Source organism: Chlorocebus sabaeus, chromosome 6 (assembly GCF_047675955.1).
Source record: "Chlorocebus sabaeus isolate Y175 chromosome 6, mChlSab1.0.hap1, whole genome shotgun sequence".
Classification (NCBI taxonomy): Eukaryota; Metazoa; Chordata; class Mammalia; order Primates; family Cercopithecidae; genus Chlorocebus; species Chlorocebus sabaeus.
Window position 1 is genome coordinate 49,463,679 of NC_132909.1, and position 18,228 is coordinate 49,481,906.

The 18,228-nt window shown below is 47.3% G+C and overlaps 1 protein-coding gene across 10 annotated transcripts in view; it reads left to right on the forward strand.

The window, feature by feature from the left end:
- CACNA1A (calcium voltage-gated channel subunit alpha1 A) overlaps positions 1-18,228 on the forward strand; it is a 429,355-nt gene that overhangs the window by 241,633 nt on the left and 169,494 nt on the right. For all 10 annotated transcript variants that reach the window (XM_073016887.1, XM_073016883.1, XM_073016879.1 and 7 more), the window contains one exon: positions 14,230-14,321. In XM_073016887.1, the coding sequence (XP_072872988.1) occupies positions 14,230-14,321 (92 nt within the window). The remainder of the gene's footprint in view (positions 1-14,229; positions 14,322-18,228) is intronic.

Below are 18,228 nucleotides of genomic sequence, written 5' to 3' on the forward strand. Positions count from 1 at the left end.
TTTTTTTTTTTTTTTTTTTTAAAGAGACAAGGTCTCACTCTGATGCCCAGGCAGAAGTGCAGTGGCACAATCATAGCTCACTGCTGCCTCAACCTGCCAGGCTCAGGTGATCCTCCTGCCTCAGCCTCACGAGTAGCTGGAGGAGTGCATCACCATGGCTGGCTAATTTTTATATTTTTTGTAGAGATGGGGCCTCCTTATATTGCCCAGGCTGGTCTTGAACTCCTGAGCTCCAGCAATCCTCCTGCCTTAGCCTCCCAAAGTGCTGGGATTACAGGCATAAGCCACCACGCCTGGACTCTCTTCTTTAAATACTGAGCCTTCCACCTCTTCTAGAATACACTCTGTTAGTTATCAACCACACTTTCCTACATTTTTGCTTCATTAGCCATTCAGTAAACATTTATTGAGTGCCTACTGTATGCCAGGCACAGCGTTAGGTGCTGGAGATGCTATGAACAAAACAGATGAAAATTTCTAAAAAATAAAATAAAAAATAAAAATAAATTTTGCAAAGCCAGGCACAGTGACTTATGCCTATAGTTCCAGCTACTCAGGAGGCTGAGGCAGTAGGATCTCATGAGACTGGGAGTTTGAGTCCAGCCTGGGCAACAGAGTAAGAGCCTGTCTCTAAAAAAGAAAAGAAGGCTGGGTGTGGTGGCTCACACCTGTAATCCTAGCACTTTGGGAGGCCGAAGCGGGTGAATCACAAGGTCAGGAGTTTGAGATTAGCCTGACCAACATGGTGAAATCCCGCCTCTACTAAAAATGTAAAAATTAGCTGGGCATGGTGGCAAGTGCCTGTAATCCCAGCTACTTGGGAGGCTGAGGCAGGAAAATTGCTTGAACCTAGGAGGCGGAGGTTGCAGTGAGCCGAGATCGTGCCACTGCACTCCAGCCTGGGCAACAGAGTGAGACCCTGTCTCAAAAAAAAGAAGAAAAAGGAAAAGGAAAAGAAAAAGAAAAGAAAAGGAAAAGAAAAGAAAAGAAAAACAAAAGAAAAAAGAAAAGAAAAAAAAAAGAGAAGAAAAGAAAAGAGAAAAGAGAAAAGAAAAATCCTGCCCTACGGAGATGGACATGCTAGAACATCACAGTCCAATGGAACTTTCTGCAGTGATGAAAGTGTTCTATGTATGCACCGTCCACATGTGGCTTGGGAGCACTTAAAACGTGACTGGTACAAGTGAATTTTTCATTTAATTTAAATGAATTTAAATCTATATTTAAATAGCTATGTGTGGCTAGTGGTTACTTTATTGGGCAGTGCAGCTCTCTAAAGGCCAAGAGATACATCATCAACTTCTCTCCCTTGACCCATATTCGGTTCTCTGCCACCCTGAAAATCTCCTGTCCTGCCTGGGCTCACATTTCCAATTCTTCTCCTCTTGTTCTCCCTCAACCATCAGCCCCAGCAAGACTGATACGACCCTGATGCCACATGAAATGCATTTCTTCATCCTTTACTGTTACTCATCTCTGTGCGGTCCTGGAGACCAATGACCGTTCCTTTCTCAAAACGCTTTTCTATTTTTGTGTGTTTTTGTTGTTGCTATTGTTTTTTGGGTTTTTTTGAGATGGAGTTTCGCTCTCGTCGCCCAGGCTGGAGTGCAATAGTGAGATCTCGGCTCACTGCAACCTCTGCCTCCTGGGTTCAAGCGATTCTCCTGCCTCAGCCTCCCAAGTAGCTGGGATTACAGGCACCTGCCACCAGAGCTGGCTAATTTTTTTGTATTTTTGGTAGAGACGAAGTTTCGCCATGTTGGCCAAGCTGATCTCGGACTCCTAACCTCAGGTGATCCACCTGCCTCAGTCTCTCAAAGTGCTGGGATTACAGGCATGAGTCACCGTGCCCAGCCTCAAAATGCTTTTGAACTTGACTGTCAGGTATGCCATTTTCTACCGAATCTCCTCCAAGGTCTGTGTCTTCTCCCTCCTTCTCACAAATCTCTTTCCTCTACTTGTCTCTTAAAATGTTGCTCTCCTGCAGTGCTCCACTGGGCACACTTAGCTTTTTCCACTTTACTCATCTACCCTGAGTTATCCGGTCTACCGTAACCCTGTCCTCTGCCACACCTCGCTTATTCACCCACCCTAATATTTATTGAGTACCCACTAGGCCATGAAAGATGCTACCAAAAAAAGCCCCTGTCCTCTTGGAGCTGACATTCTAGAAGAGGGCATGAATAATAAATACGACTTAATAAACAGTATGGCCAGGCTTGGTGGCTTACACCTGTAATCCAAACACTGGGAGGCCAAGATGAGAGGATCAGTTGAATCCAGGAGTTTGAGACCAGCTTGGGCAACGTAGTGGGACCCTGTCTCTACAAAAAATATATATAAAAAATATTAGGTGGGTAGGGTAGTGCATGCCTGTAGTTCCAGCTACTTGGGAGGACACGGTGGAAGGACTGCTTGAGCCCAAGAGGTCAAGGCTGCAGTGAGCTGTGACTGTGCCACTGCATGCCAGCCTGGGTGACAGAGGGAGATCCTGTCTTAAAAATAAATAAACAAACAAACAAACAAACAAACAGTATAATTCCAGGTAGTGAAGGGGCAGGATCTCTTTAGCTAGGAAGTTGAGGGATGTTCTCTCTGAGAAGACAGAATCTGAGTTTCAACCTGAAGAATTCGAAGAGGCCAGCTAGGTAAAAGATAAGAGTTGAAGGAATGGGGGTGGCAGAGGAGACAGCCAATATAGTAATTCTCAATAAAGCAGAAAATGAGCTTTTCCTGCTGGCAGGACAGAAAGGAAGTCGGAGTAGCCAGGGTGTTGTGGGACAAGGTGGTCAGCAGGAGTCACATCATGCAAAGTCATGTGGTCATGGTAGAGTTTAAATTTTACTCCAAGCCTGATGGAAGCCATTGGAAGATTTTAACTGAGGAGTGACAGAAAACTGGCATCTCAAACTCAACATGTCTACAACCCAGTTCTTGATCTTCCTGGAAACCTTCTTCCTCCATCTTCCCCATCTCCATTGACAGCAACTCCATGCTTCAGGTAGCTCAGGCCAAAACCCTGGAATCGCCCTTGACACTTCTCCCTCCTGCTCCACACTCAGTCTTTCCATTGAAAGCCCTAGGGGCTGCCATGTTCACACCGTCTGACATACTATATATTTTCCCATTATTGTTTTGTTTTTGGCAGCATCTTTAGGAACTCTGAGTATCTGGCACATAGTAGGTGCTCACTAAATCCTTGTTGAATAAATGAATGAACATCACTCCGTGGTCCTTTCAGAACCAGAGCCATTCTTCCCTTTCTTCACCACCCTTTCCCCTCACCCTGCCCAACTAGTCACAGGAGTTAGAGGACGACACGGTGGAGAACTGGGATTCTGGAGTCTTGTGGCTGGTCTGGGGTTCGAGTTCTTACTCAGCGGTAGGAACCTCCACGTGGGATTAACTTATCTGGGCTTTAGTTTCCTCCTCTGTAAAATGGGCCTCAAACTGCCAACCACTGGGATGCAGGGAGGATTTGATGAGCCCAGGCAGGCTCCCTGGAGCACAGCAATCAATGGCAGCTATATATAAACCGGGGCCTCTTTTGTACTCCCACTGCCTTTGTCCTAGTTCCAGCCCTCATTACACCAGCCTGCTCTTGCGGCTCCCTCCTAACTTCTGCTCCATCACCACCAATCTGTCCTTTCAGCTGTCAGGCTTGTCTTCCGAACGCCAACCCTAATCACATCCCTTCCTGCTCCAAAACCTTACATGACTCTCACTGTCCACAGGACAAGACCCAGCCTCTAGTTGACAGCCTCCACCATCCATTTCACCCAGCCTCTCCCCTACCACGTACACTGAGTGAAGCCTTCTGCCTCCATAGGGCGTTCTTAGCCAGAGAAGCCTCCCTTATCTTCCTGTTCCCCTCCTAATTCCTTCTTATCCTTCCCGGGGGGGGAGGCTGTGAGGTAATGCGTCTTGGGAGCCAGCTGGGATTGCACAGGGAGGTGAGATTATCTGCATTTCCGCGGCTTGAACAAGTTAAGGCAGTGGGAAAGGTCACACAATGAGAAAATGCAGGGCCAGGATTTAACCCGTCTGAGATGTTCTGACTGTGCTATGCTGCCTCCCCGGACATGAGCTCTGCGATAATGCTGTCGCCGGGCTGTAATCGTTTCCTCTTCATCCCTGCCTCCTCTATCCCTGGGGTCAGAGGACTTGTAGTTGAACCTCTCTCTCACTCATTGGCGTGGTCTCTCCCTAAAGCAGGGTGGAGTTTGTCTCAGTGTTATGGCTGCGTCCAGTGCGACCTCCCTGGTCCAGGCTCATCCGTGTTCACCCGCATCAATGCAGTTGCCTCCTCCTCAATCTCCCAGCTTCCGGCCTTGCACCCAAGAGGGATCGTATTTTAACACAAGTCAGATTGCATCCCTCCTCCCCTCAGAACCCTCCATGGCTCACACCTTACTCAGAGCAAAAACCAAAGTCCTCTCCACAACACACAAAGCCCTGTACCATCCATCACCTCCCTGCCTTCCTCCCCTCGCACTCTCCCCCTCGCTCGCTCTGCTCCAGCCACACCAACTCATCCCTGTTTCTCAAATACACCAGGCATGGTCTAGCTATTTAATGCATGGCCCAGCTTGGTGCATTTGAAGAACAGGGATGAATTGGTGTGGCTGAGACAGAGTGAGTGAGGGGGAGAGCGGAGGAGGACCTGTGCACCAGCTGGACCTTTGTACCAGCTGTTCCTTTGCCTAGAGTGTTCCCCGACATATTCCCATATTCGTATGGCTCACTCTCCTGCCTCCCTTGCTTTCTCCCAGTCTTTATTCAAATGTCTATTTCTCTGCACTTGTGCTGTCTGATACAGTCACCGCTGGCCACATGTGGCCTTCGAGCCCTTCAGTTGAAACACATGAAAGTGTAGAATATTGACCAGATTCCAAGGGAAATAATGTACAAAATGTCTTCTCTTTCTTAAGATACAGGATCTCGCTCTGTCTCCCAGCCTGGAATGCAGTGGCGCGATCAAAGCTCACTGCAGCCTCAAACTCCCAGACTCAAGTGATCCTCCCACCAACAGCCTCCCGAGTAGCTGGGGTTACAGGCACACACCACAACGCCATGCCAATTTTTAAAATTATTGTTATTTTTATTATTAGCGACAAGGTCTTGCCATGTTGCTCAGGCTGGTCTGGAACTCCTGGCCTCAAGCGATCCTCCTGCCTCAGCCTCCCGAGTAGCTGAGATTATAGGCAGGAGCTTTTGTGCCCAGCAGGTCTACAATTGTATTAGAATGATTCAGTCTGGGCACAGTGGCTCATGCCTCAAATACCAGCATTTTGGGAGGTCAAGGTAGGTGGATTGCTTGAACTCAGGAGTTCGAGACCAGCCTGGCCAATATGGTGAAACCCCATCTCTCAAAAAAATGCAAAAATTAGCTGGGCGTGGTGGCTCGTGCCTGTAGTCCCAGCTGCTTAGAAGGCTGAGGCAGGAGGATCACCTGAGCCCGGGAGGCGGAGATCGCAATGAGCTGAGATCGAGCCACTGCACTCCAGCCTGGGCAAAAAGGAGACCCTGTCTCAATAAATAAATAAATAAATAAATAAACAAACAAACTAACTAATAAACTAACTTTACCTGTTTCTTTTTACTTTTTTAATGTGGCTAATAGAAAATTCAAAATTTCTTTTTTTTTTTTTTTTTTTTTGAGACAAAGTCATGTTCTGTTACCTAGGCTGGAGGGCAGTGGCGTGATCTCAGCTCACTGCAACCTTCACCTCCCAGGTTCAAGTAGTTATCCTGCCTCAGCCTCCGAGTAGCTGGGATTACAGGCACCAACCACCACACCCAGCTAATTTTTTGCATTTTTAGTTGAGATGGGGTTTCACCATGTTGGCCAGGCTGGTCTCGAACTCCTGACCTCAGGTTATCTGCCTGCCTTGGCCTCACAAAGTGCTAGGATTACAGGCATGAGCCACCACGCCTGGCCATAAAATTTCATAAATAGCTCTTAATAGATTTCTCCTGGGCAGTGCTAGTCTGAACACCTTTTTTTTGGACGGGGTTTCTCTCTGTTGCCACGCTGGAGTACAATGGCTCGATCTCAGCTCTTGCATCCTCTGCCTCCCAGGTTCAAGTGATTCTCCTGCCTTAGCCTCCCAAGTAGCCTGGGACTGCAGGGGCCCACCACCACACCCAGCTAATTTTTGTATTTTTAGTAGAGACAGGGTTTCACCGTATTTGCCAGGCTGGTCTCGAATACCTGGCCTTGCAATCCGCTTGCCTCAGCCTTCCAAAGTGCTGGCGTGAGCCACTGCCCCTGGCTTTCTTTTTTTTTTTTTTTTTTTTTCTGAGACTGAGTTTCACTCTTACTGTCCAGGCTGGAGTGCAATGGCGTGATCTCAGCTCACCGCAACCTCTGCCTCCCAGGTTCAAGCTTTTCTCCTGCCTCAGCCTCCAAGTAGCTGGGATTACAGGCGTGAGCCACCATGCCCGGCCCTGAACACTTTTAACACTGAAGTGGTTCCCTTCCAGGTGGTAAAGAGCAGGTGCCTTTACTGATAGAAATGTCACCACTCCGGCCGGGCGCGGTGGCTCAAGCCTGTAATCCCTGCACTTTGGGAGGCCGAGATGGGCGGATCACGAGGTCAGGAGATCGAGACCATCCTGGCTAACACGGGGAAACCCCGTCTCTACTAAAAAATACAAAAAACTAGCCGGGCGCGGTGGCAGGCGCCTGTAGTCCTGGCTACTCGGGAGGCTGAGGCAGGAGAATGGCGTAAACCTGGGAGTCAGGGCTTGCAGTGAGCTGAGATCTGGCCACTGCACTCCAGCCTGGGCGACAGAGCGAGACTCCGTCTCAAAAAAAAAAAAAAAAAAAAAAAAAAAAGAAATGTCACCACTCCCCTCACACCCCCAGCCCCATGTCACTGACATGTCCTTTCCCCTTGCTCTTTGGTGACTTTCTCCTAAGTACTCATCACCCTAACATCTGTCGTACAGGTATACCTCAGAGACACTGCTGGTTTGGTTCCAGGTCACCATAATAAGGCGAATATTGTAATAAAGTGAGTCATGTGCCTTTTTTTGGTTTCCCAGTGCACATAAAAGTTATGCTTACACTATAGTCTATTAAGTGCATGACAGTGTTATGTCTAAAAAAAAAAAAAAAGTACATACCTTAATTTTAAAATGCATCAGCGCTGGGCACAGCAGCTCACGCTTGCAATCCCAACACTTTGGGAGGCCAAGGCAGGAGGACTGCTTGAGCCCGGGGGTTTGAAACCAAGAAACAAAGTGAGACCCCGTTTCTACACGTTTTCTAATTCTAAAATGATTTTTAAAAATAGCTGCTTATCGTGGCACATGCCTGTGAGTCCAGCTACATGAGAGGCTGAGGTGGGAGGCTCACTTGAGCCTGAGAGATTGAGGCTGCAGCGAGCTATGATCACACCACTGCATTCTTGCGTGGGAGACAGAGTGAGACCGTATCTCTCAACAAAAATTACAAATTAAAAAAATAAAAAGGCTGGGCACAGTGGCTCACGCCTGTAATCCCAACAGTTTGTGAGGCCAAGGTGGGTGGATCACTTGAGGTCAAGAGTTCAAAACCATCCCAGCCAATATGGTGAAACCCCATCTCTACTAAAAATACAAAAAATAGCCGGGTGTGGTGGTGCACACCTGTAAGCCCAGCTACTCGGGAGGCTGAGGCATGAGAATTGCTTGAACCTGGGAGGCGGAGGGAGGGTGCAGTGAGCCGAAATTGCACCACTGCACTCCAGCCTGGGTGACAGAGTGAGACTCTGTCTCAAAAAGAAAATATTAAAAATAAAAATAAATAAATAAATAAAAATGTTTTATTACTAAAAAGAAAAAGTTAACAATCATCTGAGCCTTCGGTGAGTCCTCATCTTGCTGGTGAAGGGTCACTGGCTCAATGTCGATGGGTACTGACTGATCGGGGTGGTGGTTGCTGAAGACTGGGGTGGCTGTGACATCAAGGAAGTTTTCTGCATCCGTCGACTCTTCCTTTTACGAAAGATTTCTCTAGTATGAGATGCTTGTTGACAGCATTTTACCCGCAGTAGAACTTTTTTTCAAAATTGGAGTCAGTCCTCTCAAACCCTGCCACTGCTTTGCCAACTAAGTTTATGTCATGTTCTAAATCCCATGTTGTCATTTTAACGGTGTTCACAGAGTTTTCACCAGGAGTAGACTCCATCTCAAGAAATCACTTTCTTTGCTCTTCCATAACAAGTAACTCCTCATGCACTGAAGTTTGATCATGAGGCTGCAGCAATTCAGTCACATCTTCAGGCTCCACTTCTAATTCTAGTTCTCTTGCTATTCCATCACATCCGCAGTGACTTCCTCCAGTTAAGTCTTGAACTCCTCAAAGTCATCCATGAGGATTGGAGTTGACTTCCTCAGAATTCCTATTAACATTGATATTGTGACCTGTTCCCATGAATCACAGATGTTCTTTTTGTTGTTGTTCGTTGTGGATTTTTTTTTTTTTTAATTGAGTTGAGGTCTCACTATGTTGCCCAGACTGGTCTTGAACTCCTGGCCTCAAGTGATGCTCCTGCCTTGGTCTCCCTAAGTGCTGGGATTACAGGCATGAGCCACTGGAACCAGCCACAAATGTTCCTAATGGTATCTAGAATGGTGAATCCTTTCCAGAGAGTTTTCAATTTCCTTTGCCCAGATGCATCAAAGGAATTTGTCTATGGCAGCTATAGCCTTATGAAATGTATCCCTTAAATAATAAGAGTTGAAATACAAAATTACTTCTTGATTCATGGGCTACAGAATGAATGTTTTGGCTGGGCATGGTGGCTCACACCTGTAATCCCAGGCTGAGGCTGGTGGGTCACTTGAGGTCAGGAGTTCAAGACCAGCCTGGTCAACATGGTGAAACCCCATCGCTACTAAAAATACAAAAATTAGCTGGGCATGGTGGTGTGTGACTGTAATCCCAGCTACTTGGGAGGCTGAGGCAGGAGAATTGCTTGAACTCCCTAGAAGACAGAGGTTGCAGTGAGCCAAGATCACACCCCTGCAGGGACAGAGTGAGACTCTGCCTCAAAAAAAATAAAAAGAAAAAGAAAAGAATGTTGTGTTAGAAGGTATAAAAACAACATCCATCTTCTTGTACTTGTCCATCAGAGGTCCTGGATAACCAGTGCATTGTCAGCAGTAATATTTTTGAAAGAAATCTTTTTTCTGGCTGGGTACAGTGGCTTGCACCTGGAATCCCACCACCTTGGGAGGCCGACGCAGGTGGATCACCTGAGGTCAGGAGTTCAAGACCAACCTGGCCAACATGGTGAATCCCCAAGTCTACTAAAAATACAAAAAAAATTAGCCAGGCATGGTAGCAGGTGCCTGTAATCCCAGCTACCCCGGAGGCTGAGGCAGGAGAATCGCTTGAACCTGGGAGGCGGAGGTTGCAGTGAGCCAAGGTCGTGCCATTGCACTCCAGCCTGGGCAACAAGAGTGCAACTTTGTCCAAAATATATATATTGTATTATATACATATTTTTTCTGAGTAGATCTCAACAGTGGACTTAAAATATCAGTCATCCACACTATAAACAGACGGGCTGTCATTCAGTCTTCATTGTTCCATTTATAGAGCACAGGCAAAGTAGATTTAGCATAATTCTTAAGACCCTAGGACTTTTGGAATGGTAAATGAGCATTGGGTTCAACTTAAAGTCACCAGGAGTGCTAACCGCTAACAAGAGAGTCAGCCTGTCCTTTGAAGCTTTGAAGCCAGGCATTGACTTCTCCTCTCTAGCTATGAAAGTCCTAGATGGCATCTTTTTCCAATAGGGCATTTTGTCTACATTAAAAATCTGTTGTTTAGTGTCACCAGCTTCATTAATAATCTCAGCTAGATCTTCTGGATAACTTACTGCAACTTCTCCATCAGCACTTGCCACTTCACCTTGCACTTTTAGATTATGGGGACAGCTTCTTTCCTTAAACCTCATGAACCAAGACCTTCTAGCTTCAGATTTTTCTTCTGAAGCTTCCCCACCTCTCTCAGTCTTCACAGAATTGAAGAGAGTTAGGGGCTTGCTGTGGATTAGGCTTTGGCTTAAGGGAATATTGTGGCTGGTTTGATCTTCTACCTAGACCATTAAAACTTTCTCCATGTCACCAACAAGCCTGTCTCACTTTCTTATCATTGATGTGTTTACTGGAGTAGCCCTTTTAATTTCCTTCAGTAACTTTTCCTTTGCATTCACAACTTGGCTAACCTCTAGCTTATGGCCTTTTTTTTTTTTTTTTTTTTTTTTGAGACAGGGTCTCACTCTGTTGCCCAGGCTGGAGTGCAGTGGTGCGATCACCACTCACTGCAGCCTCAACTTCCTAGGACCGAGTGATCCTCCCACCTTAGCCTCCTAAATAACTGAGACCACAGGTGTGTACCACTACACCCAGCTAATTTTTAAATTTTCTGTAGAGATGAAGTCTCCCTATTTTGCCCAGGCTGGTCTCAAACTCCTAGGCTCAAGCCGTCCTCTCACCTCAGCCTCCCAAAGTGCTGGGATTACAGGCATAAGCCACCATCCCTGGCCCCGTCTCAGCTTTTGACATGCCTTCCTCACTGTGTTTAATCATTTCTAACTTTTAATTTACAGTGAGAGGCGTGAGACTCTTCCTTTCACTTGAGCACTTAAAGGCCATTGTACGGTTATACACTGACCTAATTTCCATATTGTTATGTCTCAGGGAATAGGAAGGCCCAAGGAAAGCAGGAGAGATGGGGGAATAACCAGTTGGCAGAACAGTCAGAACACACCCAACATTTATCGATCAAGTTTGCCATCTTCTATGGATGTGGTTCGTGGCACCCCCAAACAATTCCAATAGTCACATCAAAGATCACTGATCACAGATCACCATAACAGATGTAATAATTATGTAAAAGTTTGAAATACCGTAAGAATTACCAGAGTGTGACGCAGAGACGCGAGTGAGCACACACTGTTAGGGAAAAAAATGCCCTGATAGACTTCCTTGATGCAGGGTTGCCACAAATCTTCAATTTGTAAGAAACACAATATCTGCAAATTGCAGTAAAGCAAAGTACCGTGAAATGAAGTCTGCCTCGGCCGGTGTGGTGGCTCATGCCCATAATCCCAACACTTTGGGAGGCCAAGGCAAGAGGATCCCTTGAGTCCAGGAGTTGGAGGCCAGCCTGGGCAACACAGGGAGACTCCATCTCTAAAACAAAACAAAACAAAGCCTGCTTGTATTTATTGGGTTTACTCTCAGTCTCCGCCCAGAGACAGGGCCTGGCTTGTTATTAGTGCTCAGTTAATGTTTGTGAAGTGAAAAAGTAAGGACTTAGCCACTGCCTGTTCTTTGCTGTGAACATCTGACAGCTTTTATCTGCCAGCACAGAAGAAAACAAGGTGCAAGAAGAGAATAATGATCTCTAAGTCAGAATTTGAGGAACCCAAGTTAGTATCAGAAAGCTGGTAGGAGAAGAGAAAAATAAAGTAAATCAAATTAAAAGTTGAATGGGCCAGGTGCAGTAGCTCATACCTATAATCCCAGCACTTTGGGAGGCCGAGGTGAGAGGATCACTTGAGGCCAGGAGTTTAAGACCAGCCTGGGCAATATAGCAAGACCCCATCTCTACAAAAAATTTTTTAAAATTTTCTGAATGTGGTGGTGTACACCTGTAGTCCCAGCTGCTTAGGAGGCAGAGGTGGGAGGATCGCTTGAGCCCAGGAGATTGAGGCTGCAGTGAGCTGTTACTGCACCACTGTACTCAAGCCTGGGTGACAATAAGTCCCTGTCTCTAAAAATAAAAACAAATAAATTCATTTTTTGTAAAGTTGTATGTCATGACCCCTGCCTACTCTAGCTTCATGGCTTGCTGCTTGAACCTCACCATCCAAATCCCAGTGGTGACACCATGTCATTTCTTGAATTTTCCAAGCCTCCAGTCCCAAGCTGTCTGTCATGGCCACTGTCTCAGCCTGGAAAGTTCTTTCCCCACTGGCCAGATTTCTCCTCATCTCTGGGAATTTGACTTGAAGTAGGGGGTATCCCCAGGCCCCGGACTAGTTAACACAACCTGCTGTGTGCCCCTCAAAGCCATTGTCTTCTTAGCTGAGAAGGCATCACACCTGCAACAGATTCATTCATTGTGTGCATGTTTTTCTTAAGCGCTTCTCTTCTGCATCAGCTCCGTGGGGCAGGGATAGTCTCATGTGTCACTCTACCCAGCATGTAGGATGTGCTCAGACGCCCACTTGTGGATGGTGGAAAAGTAGGTCAGTCCAACCTAATATGCCCATCTCTCCTCTAGGAGTAATCTTGAGAAAAAAAAGTTGAGCACAGGCTTTGTGTTAGTTTAGGATGACCCAGAATAGACCCTGAAACAAGAATTTAGGGCAATCCTTGTGCAAGTAGTTCATCTGAGAGGTGATCCCAGAAAGGGTTGGAGAGGAAGAGGGGAGGTGGGGCAATGAAGGATGAGTTGTCCCGTGGGCATTTGAGCTCAGTCCCACTGGGAGCCCATGTGGAACTTACATCTTAAGTGATCTAGAATGAGGGGGAGGGAGCTGGGGTATTGATCCACCAACTCCCAGCAATCTTTGGTTGAGGGCTGCTCCCTTAAAGTTCATTCCCTGGGCCTGCTTCAGCTTTGGAGAAAGCCCTGAGGCAAGAGGTACAGATACCAGTTGGCCACAGACTGAAGTGTTAAGACCCAAGCCCCTGTATAAAACTGAAAAATCAAGCCAGGTGTGGTGGTTCCCGCCTGTAATCCCAGATACTCAGTAGGCTAAGATAGGAGGATTGCTTGAGCCCAGGAGTTCAAGGCTGTATCGAGCTATGATTGTACCACTGCATTCCAGCCTGGGCATCAGAGCAAGACCCCATGTCTAAAATAAAAATAAACTGAAAAATCCCCAAGTTATTTGCCAACCTTCCATTAACCACAGACCCTCTGGTATTCGGCGTTTCTTGTCCATTATATGAAGTTCTGATGACAATCTCTTTTATTGTATTGTGCCTTGACCATGCACTGTACATCACTTAGCTCTGAAATGGACATGTTCAGGAAACAGGGCCAGGAGGGACCCTGTGTTTCAACAGCAATACTTTTACAAATGAGGTCTCATGACAGGGTCTTGCCCGGAGGGTTTCTACAGAAGCCTCATCCCACCTACCACTATCATCCTTACTCACTTGCATTTACAAAAGGGACTCTTTTTGACCAGAGGCTTGGGGTCCGTAGCTGCCTTCTAGCCGGCTGATGCCGGCTGGTCCACACAGGTGATCACACCCATTTTTTTGTTTTCTTATTTATTTCTGAATAGCTTAGCATACCACCTGTGTGCCTGGCATTGTGCTGACGACTTTTTATCAACTTACTGAATCCTCACAGCCCTTAGAGGTATTGATACTATTGTTATCTAGGGTATACAAAAGGGGGAAACTGAGGCACAGAGCAGGGACATTCTTTGCCCAAGGTAACCCAACTGGAAAGTGGCAGAGCTGGGATTTGAATCCATGCAGGCTGGGCTCTTAACACTGAACTGCTTTCCTGCCATTTGTTAAAGAGCCACAAACCAGGCCAGGCACACGCCTATAATCCCAGCACCTTGGGAGGCTGAGGCGGGTGGATCACTTGAGGTCAGGAGTTCACGACCAGCCTGGCCAACATGATGAAACCCCGTTTCTACAAAAATGCAAGAAAAAGTACCCGGGCATGATGGCAGGTGCCTAGTAATCCCAGCTACTCGGGAGGCTGAGGCGGAAGAATCCCTTGAACCCGGGGGCAGAGGTTGCAGTGAGCTGAGATCGCGCCATTGCACTCCAGCCTGGGCGACAGAGCGAGACTCTGTCTCAAAAAAATAAATAAAATAAAGAGCCGCAAACCCCGAAAGGTCTGCCATTCCCCCAGGGCCCCAGGCCACCCCATAACCTATTGTCATTGTAGGTTGTGAAATATCCTGAATGTCACCCTAACCATGAGCCATCGGGAAGTTTCCATTTCTCTCACTGCAACATTTGTGGAACATGAACCATCTGTTGGGGGTCTTCGTAAATCACCTTTTATCCCATGAGGCAGGTACTGTTAAGACCATTTTACAGGTGACAAAACTGGGGCCAGTGGTGTCGAGTCGCCTGCCTGTGGTCACCCAGCCAATACAAGACGACTTGGAATCCCAAGCACCCCCGCCCTGCTGTCTGACCCCCGAAACCCACCCTCTGTTCTCCATTCTGGCTTCTTTCTTTCAGCATCTTGGCGACAGTTGGGACGGAGTTTGACCTACGGACGCTGAGGGCAGTTCGAGTGCTGCGGCCGCTCAAGCTGGTGTCTGGAATCCCAAGTGCGTGAGTTTCCGACCCGGACAAGGGGTTTGCTCAGGGGCCCCAGGAGCCCCCCTGTGCAGAGCATCTCAGGAGGCCACATCCCACCACCAGCCTGTGTGAGGGCAGTCTCCTCTTTGGGACTCCCTGAAGGGGACCCCGAGGAACGTGACTGTAGCTCCCCATGAGCTCCTGAAAGCAAGCTAGGAGCCACACCCATTTATTGAGCACCTACTGTCTATCAGGAGCCATGCTAAGCACCACATGTGATCTCATTCAATGCTCACAGCCCTATGAAGTCGATAGGACTGATGTCTCTATTTTATGGAGGGGGAAACTGAGGCTCAGAGTGGCGGAAAAATTGGAGAAGGGTTTTGTGGCTGAGAAGTGGCAGAACTAGGAGCAGGTGTGACTCCAAGCCTGGGCAATGACCATTCCCATTTACTGAGTGCCTGCTGTATACAGGGCACCGCAGGAGGACTTTACATGCATTACCTTATTTCATCCTCACAGTCATCTAGCGAACACCCATTTTACAGATAAGAAAGTTGAGGCTCAAGGAGGTTAAATTACTCACCTGAGTTCTTACAGTGGACACTTAACGAGCCCTAAAATTCATACCCACTCCTTGCTGTTTCTCATGCTTCACAGATGCATCTCCTCCCCCTTTAGGGGTGGCTGCCATATGCAGGGTCAAGATTAAGTATAGGTTGAGCCGAAAAAAATGTAAAAAGCAAAAATAAAACAGGGCTGTCCTTTTTCTATCTTCTTGTCTTGGTTAATAATAATAATTTAGCCGGGCATGGTGGTTCACGCCTGTAATCCCAGCACTTTGGGAGGATCGCTTGAGGCCACAAGTTCAAGACCAGCCTGGGGAACATTGTGAGACTCCCTATATCTACATTTTTTTTTTTTTTTTTAATTAGCCAGGTTGGCTGGGCACAGTGGCTCACACCTGAAATCCCAGCACTTTGGGAGACTGAAGTGGGCAGATAGCTTGAGCTCAGGAGTTTAAGAGCAGCCTGGGCAACATGGCAAAACCTCGTCTCTACAGGAAAAAAAAAAAAAAAAAAAAAAGCAGGCATGGTGGTGCACACCCGCAGTCCCAGCTACTTAAAAGGTGGAGGCAAGAGGATCACTTGAGCCCAGGAGGTCAAGGCTGCAGTAAGCTGTGACAGCACCACTGCACTCCAGCCTGGGCAACAGAGTGAGACCTTGTCTCAAAAAACCATACAACAAAAAGTTTGAAAACAAACAAACAATGTATAGGCTGGGTGCAGTGGCTCACGCCTGTAATCCTAACACTTTGGGAGGCCAAGGCGGGTGGGCGGATCACCTGAGGTCAGGAGTTCGAGACCTGCCTGGTCAAAATGGCGAAACCCCGTCTTTACTAAAAATACAAAAATTAGCCGGGTGTGGTGGTGGGCACCTATAATCCCAGCTACTTGGGAGGCTGAGGCAGGAGAATCATTTGAACCTGGAGGGTGGAGGTTGCAGTGAGCTGAGATCACGCCACTGCACTCCAGCCTGGATGAAACAGTGAAACTCCATCTCAAAAAAAAAAAAAAGAAAAGAAAAGAAAAGAAAAGCCCTTACTATGTGCCAGACATTATTCTAAGTATTTCCATTTTCTTAAAGTCACGTATCCTCCCAGGAAACCTGTGAGGTAGTCTCTCTTATTATCACTATTTTACATTTTATTGGCTTCGTTCTTCAGGCTCATTGCATCCCAGGTTTGAAGAGTAAGATTTCCCAGAGGATCACCAGCAGGGTCTTTTCATAGAAAGAAGACACTTCTATCCAAGGTCTCTGCAAGATCCCAGCAGATGCCTGCATCATATTAAATGAAGGGCCATCCCAAATCTAATAGTCCAAAGAGCCAGGTGCAGTGGCTCACACCTGTAATCCCAGCACTTTGGGAGGCCAAGGTGGGACGATTGCCTGAGGCCAGGAGTTCAAGACCAGCCTGGGCAACAAAGCAAGACGCTGTCTCTTAAAAAAATACAAAAACGGGCCGGGCGCGGTGGCTCAAGCCTGTAATCCCAGCACTTTGGGAGGCCGAGATGGGCGGATCACGAGGTCAGGAGATCGAGTCCATCCTGGCTAACACGGTGAAACCCCGTCTCTACTAAAAAATACAAAAAAATAGCCGGGCGAGGTGGTGGGCGCCTGTAGTCCCAGCTACTCGGGAGGCTGAGGCAGGAGAATGGCGTGAACCCGGGAGGCGGAGCTTGCAGTGAGCTGAGATCCGGCCACTGCACTCCAGCCCGGGCTACAGAGCAAGACTCCGTCTCAAAAAAAAAAAAAAAAAAAAAATACAAAAACTAGCCAGGTATGGTGGTGTGTACCAGTAGCCTCAGCTACAGGAGAGAGACTGAGATGGGAGGATCGCTTGAGCCTGGGAGTTTGAAGCTGCAATGAGCTGTGACGGTGCCACTGCACTCAGCCTGGGCAACAAAGTGAGAGATCCTGTCTCAAAAAAAAAAAAATATATATATATATACACACACACACACACACACACACACATATATGTATGTATATTATAATAGCAATAATAACAAGAGTCTCCGTTTAATGACCACCTGTGACTTACCAGGTACTTCACTGTGTATGAACTCTCTCATTTAATCCTGTGAGGGAGATACTATTCCAGTCCCCATTTACAGATGGAGAAGCTGAGGTTTGGAATTCACTAGTAAGTGGATGACTATATCAAGTTCCCTTGAAGCGGATACTTAGGTGGGTGTTCAGACGCACCCGCTTTATCCGGGCACGGCTCTCGGGAAAAACAGCACGAGGTCAGCAGGGTGGGGCAGGGAAATGGATAGAGCAGGGATGCAATTTCAGCTGGAATGTGTGTGACACGAGAGTTGTCCTCCAACGTGTGTGACAAGGATGCTGGCCTTTTGTACTTCTATGGTCAGTCACTGCGGATGGGAGGCAGAGATGCAGTAGCTCCCTGGTGAGATAGCTTTTGATCACCAAGGGCAATTCTACTAAGAAGAGGGGCAGCTGGGAGGCATTGACAACCGACATCCATAGCAGCTGGAGGGCGGGTACACCAGAAAGAAAATGGGATCTTGGCCAGACACCAAGAGTATCCAGCACCTTAACCTCTGCACCACACTGCGTCTGTTAGCACCCACATTGCATTTTTAAGCCCTTGGAGTGGCATGGCCCCTCAAGCTTTCCTGAAAGTTTCCCTCTCTTACTATGGTCTCCACCCGTCAAGAGCCATGGGAAGTTTCTCCATTCAAGAAGCAAAGGTCCAATCTATATGTTTGAACCTTCATTTTGACCATAGACTTTCCTAATAGATAGCACAGTGGTTACGGACATAGGATGTTGACATCGTTCAGACCTGCATTAATAGCCTCAAAAAAAAAAAAAAAAAATGGTAGTGGAGCCGGGCATGGTGAAGTGTGCCTGTAGTCCCACCTACTCGGGAGGCTGAGGCAGGAGGCTCGCATGTGCCCAGGAGATCAAGGCTGCAGTGAGACGTGATCATCCCACTGTATTCCAACCTGGGTGATAGAGCAAGCCCATCTCAAAAAAAAAAGCCAATGATGGGCAAAGAAATACTAACTAAGACTCTTGCTCTGTCGGCAGGCTGGAGTGCAGTGGTGCAAATCACAGCTCAGTACAGCCTCAGCCTCCCCAGGCTCAAGCAATCCTACCATCTTAGCCTCCCAAATAGCTGGGACTCCAGGCACACAGCACCATGCCCAGTTAATTTTTTTTGTATTTCGTAGAGACAGGCTTTCGCCATGCTGCTCAGGCTGGTCTCAAACCCCAGGGCTCAAGTGATCCAATTGCCTCAGCCTCCCAAAGTGCTGGGATTACAGGTGTGAGCCACCACTCCTGGCCGGCTATTATTATTATGAACATTCTCCGAGTCTTACAACAGTGGAACTTTTAGTGTAG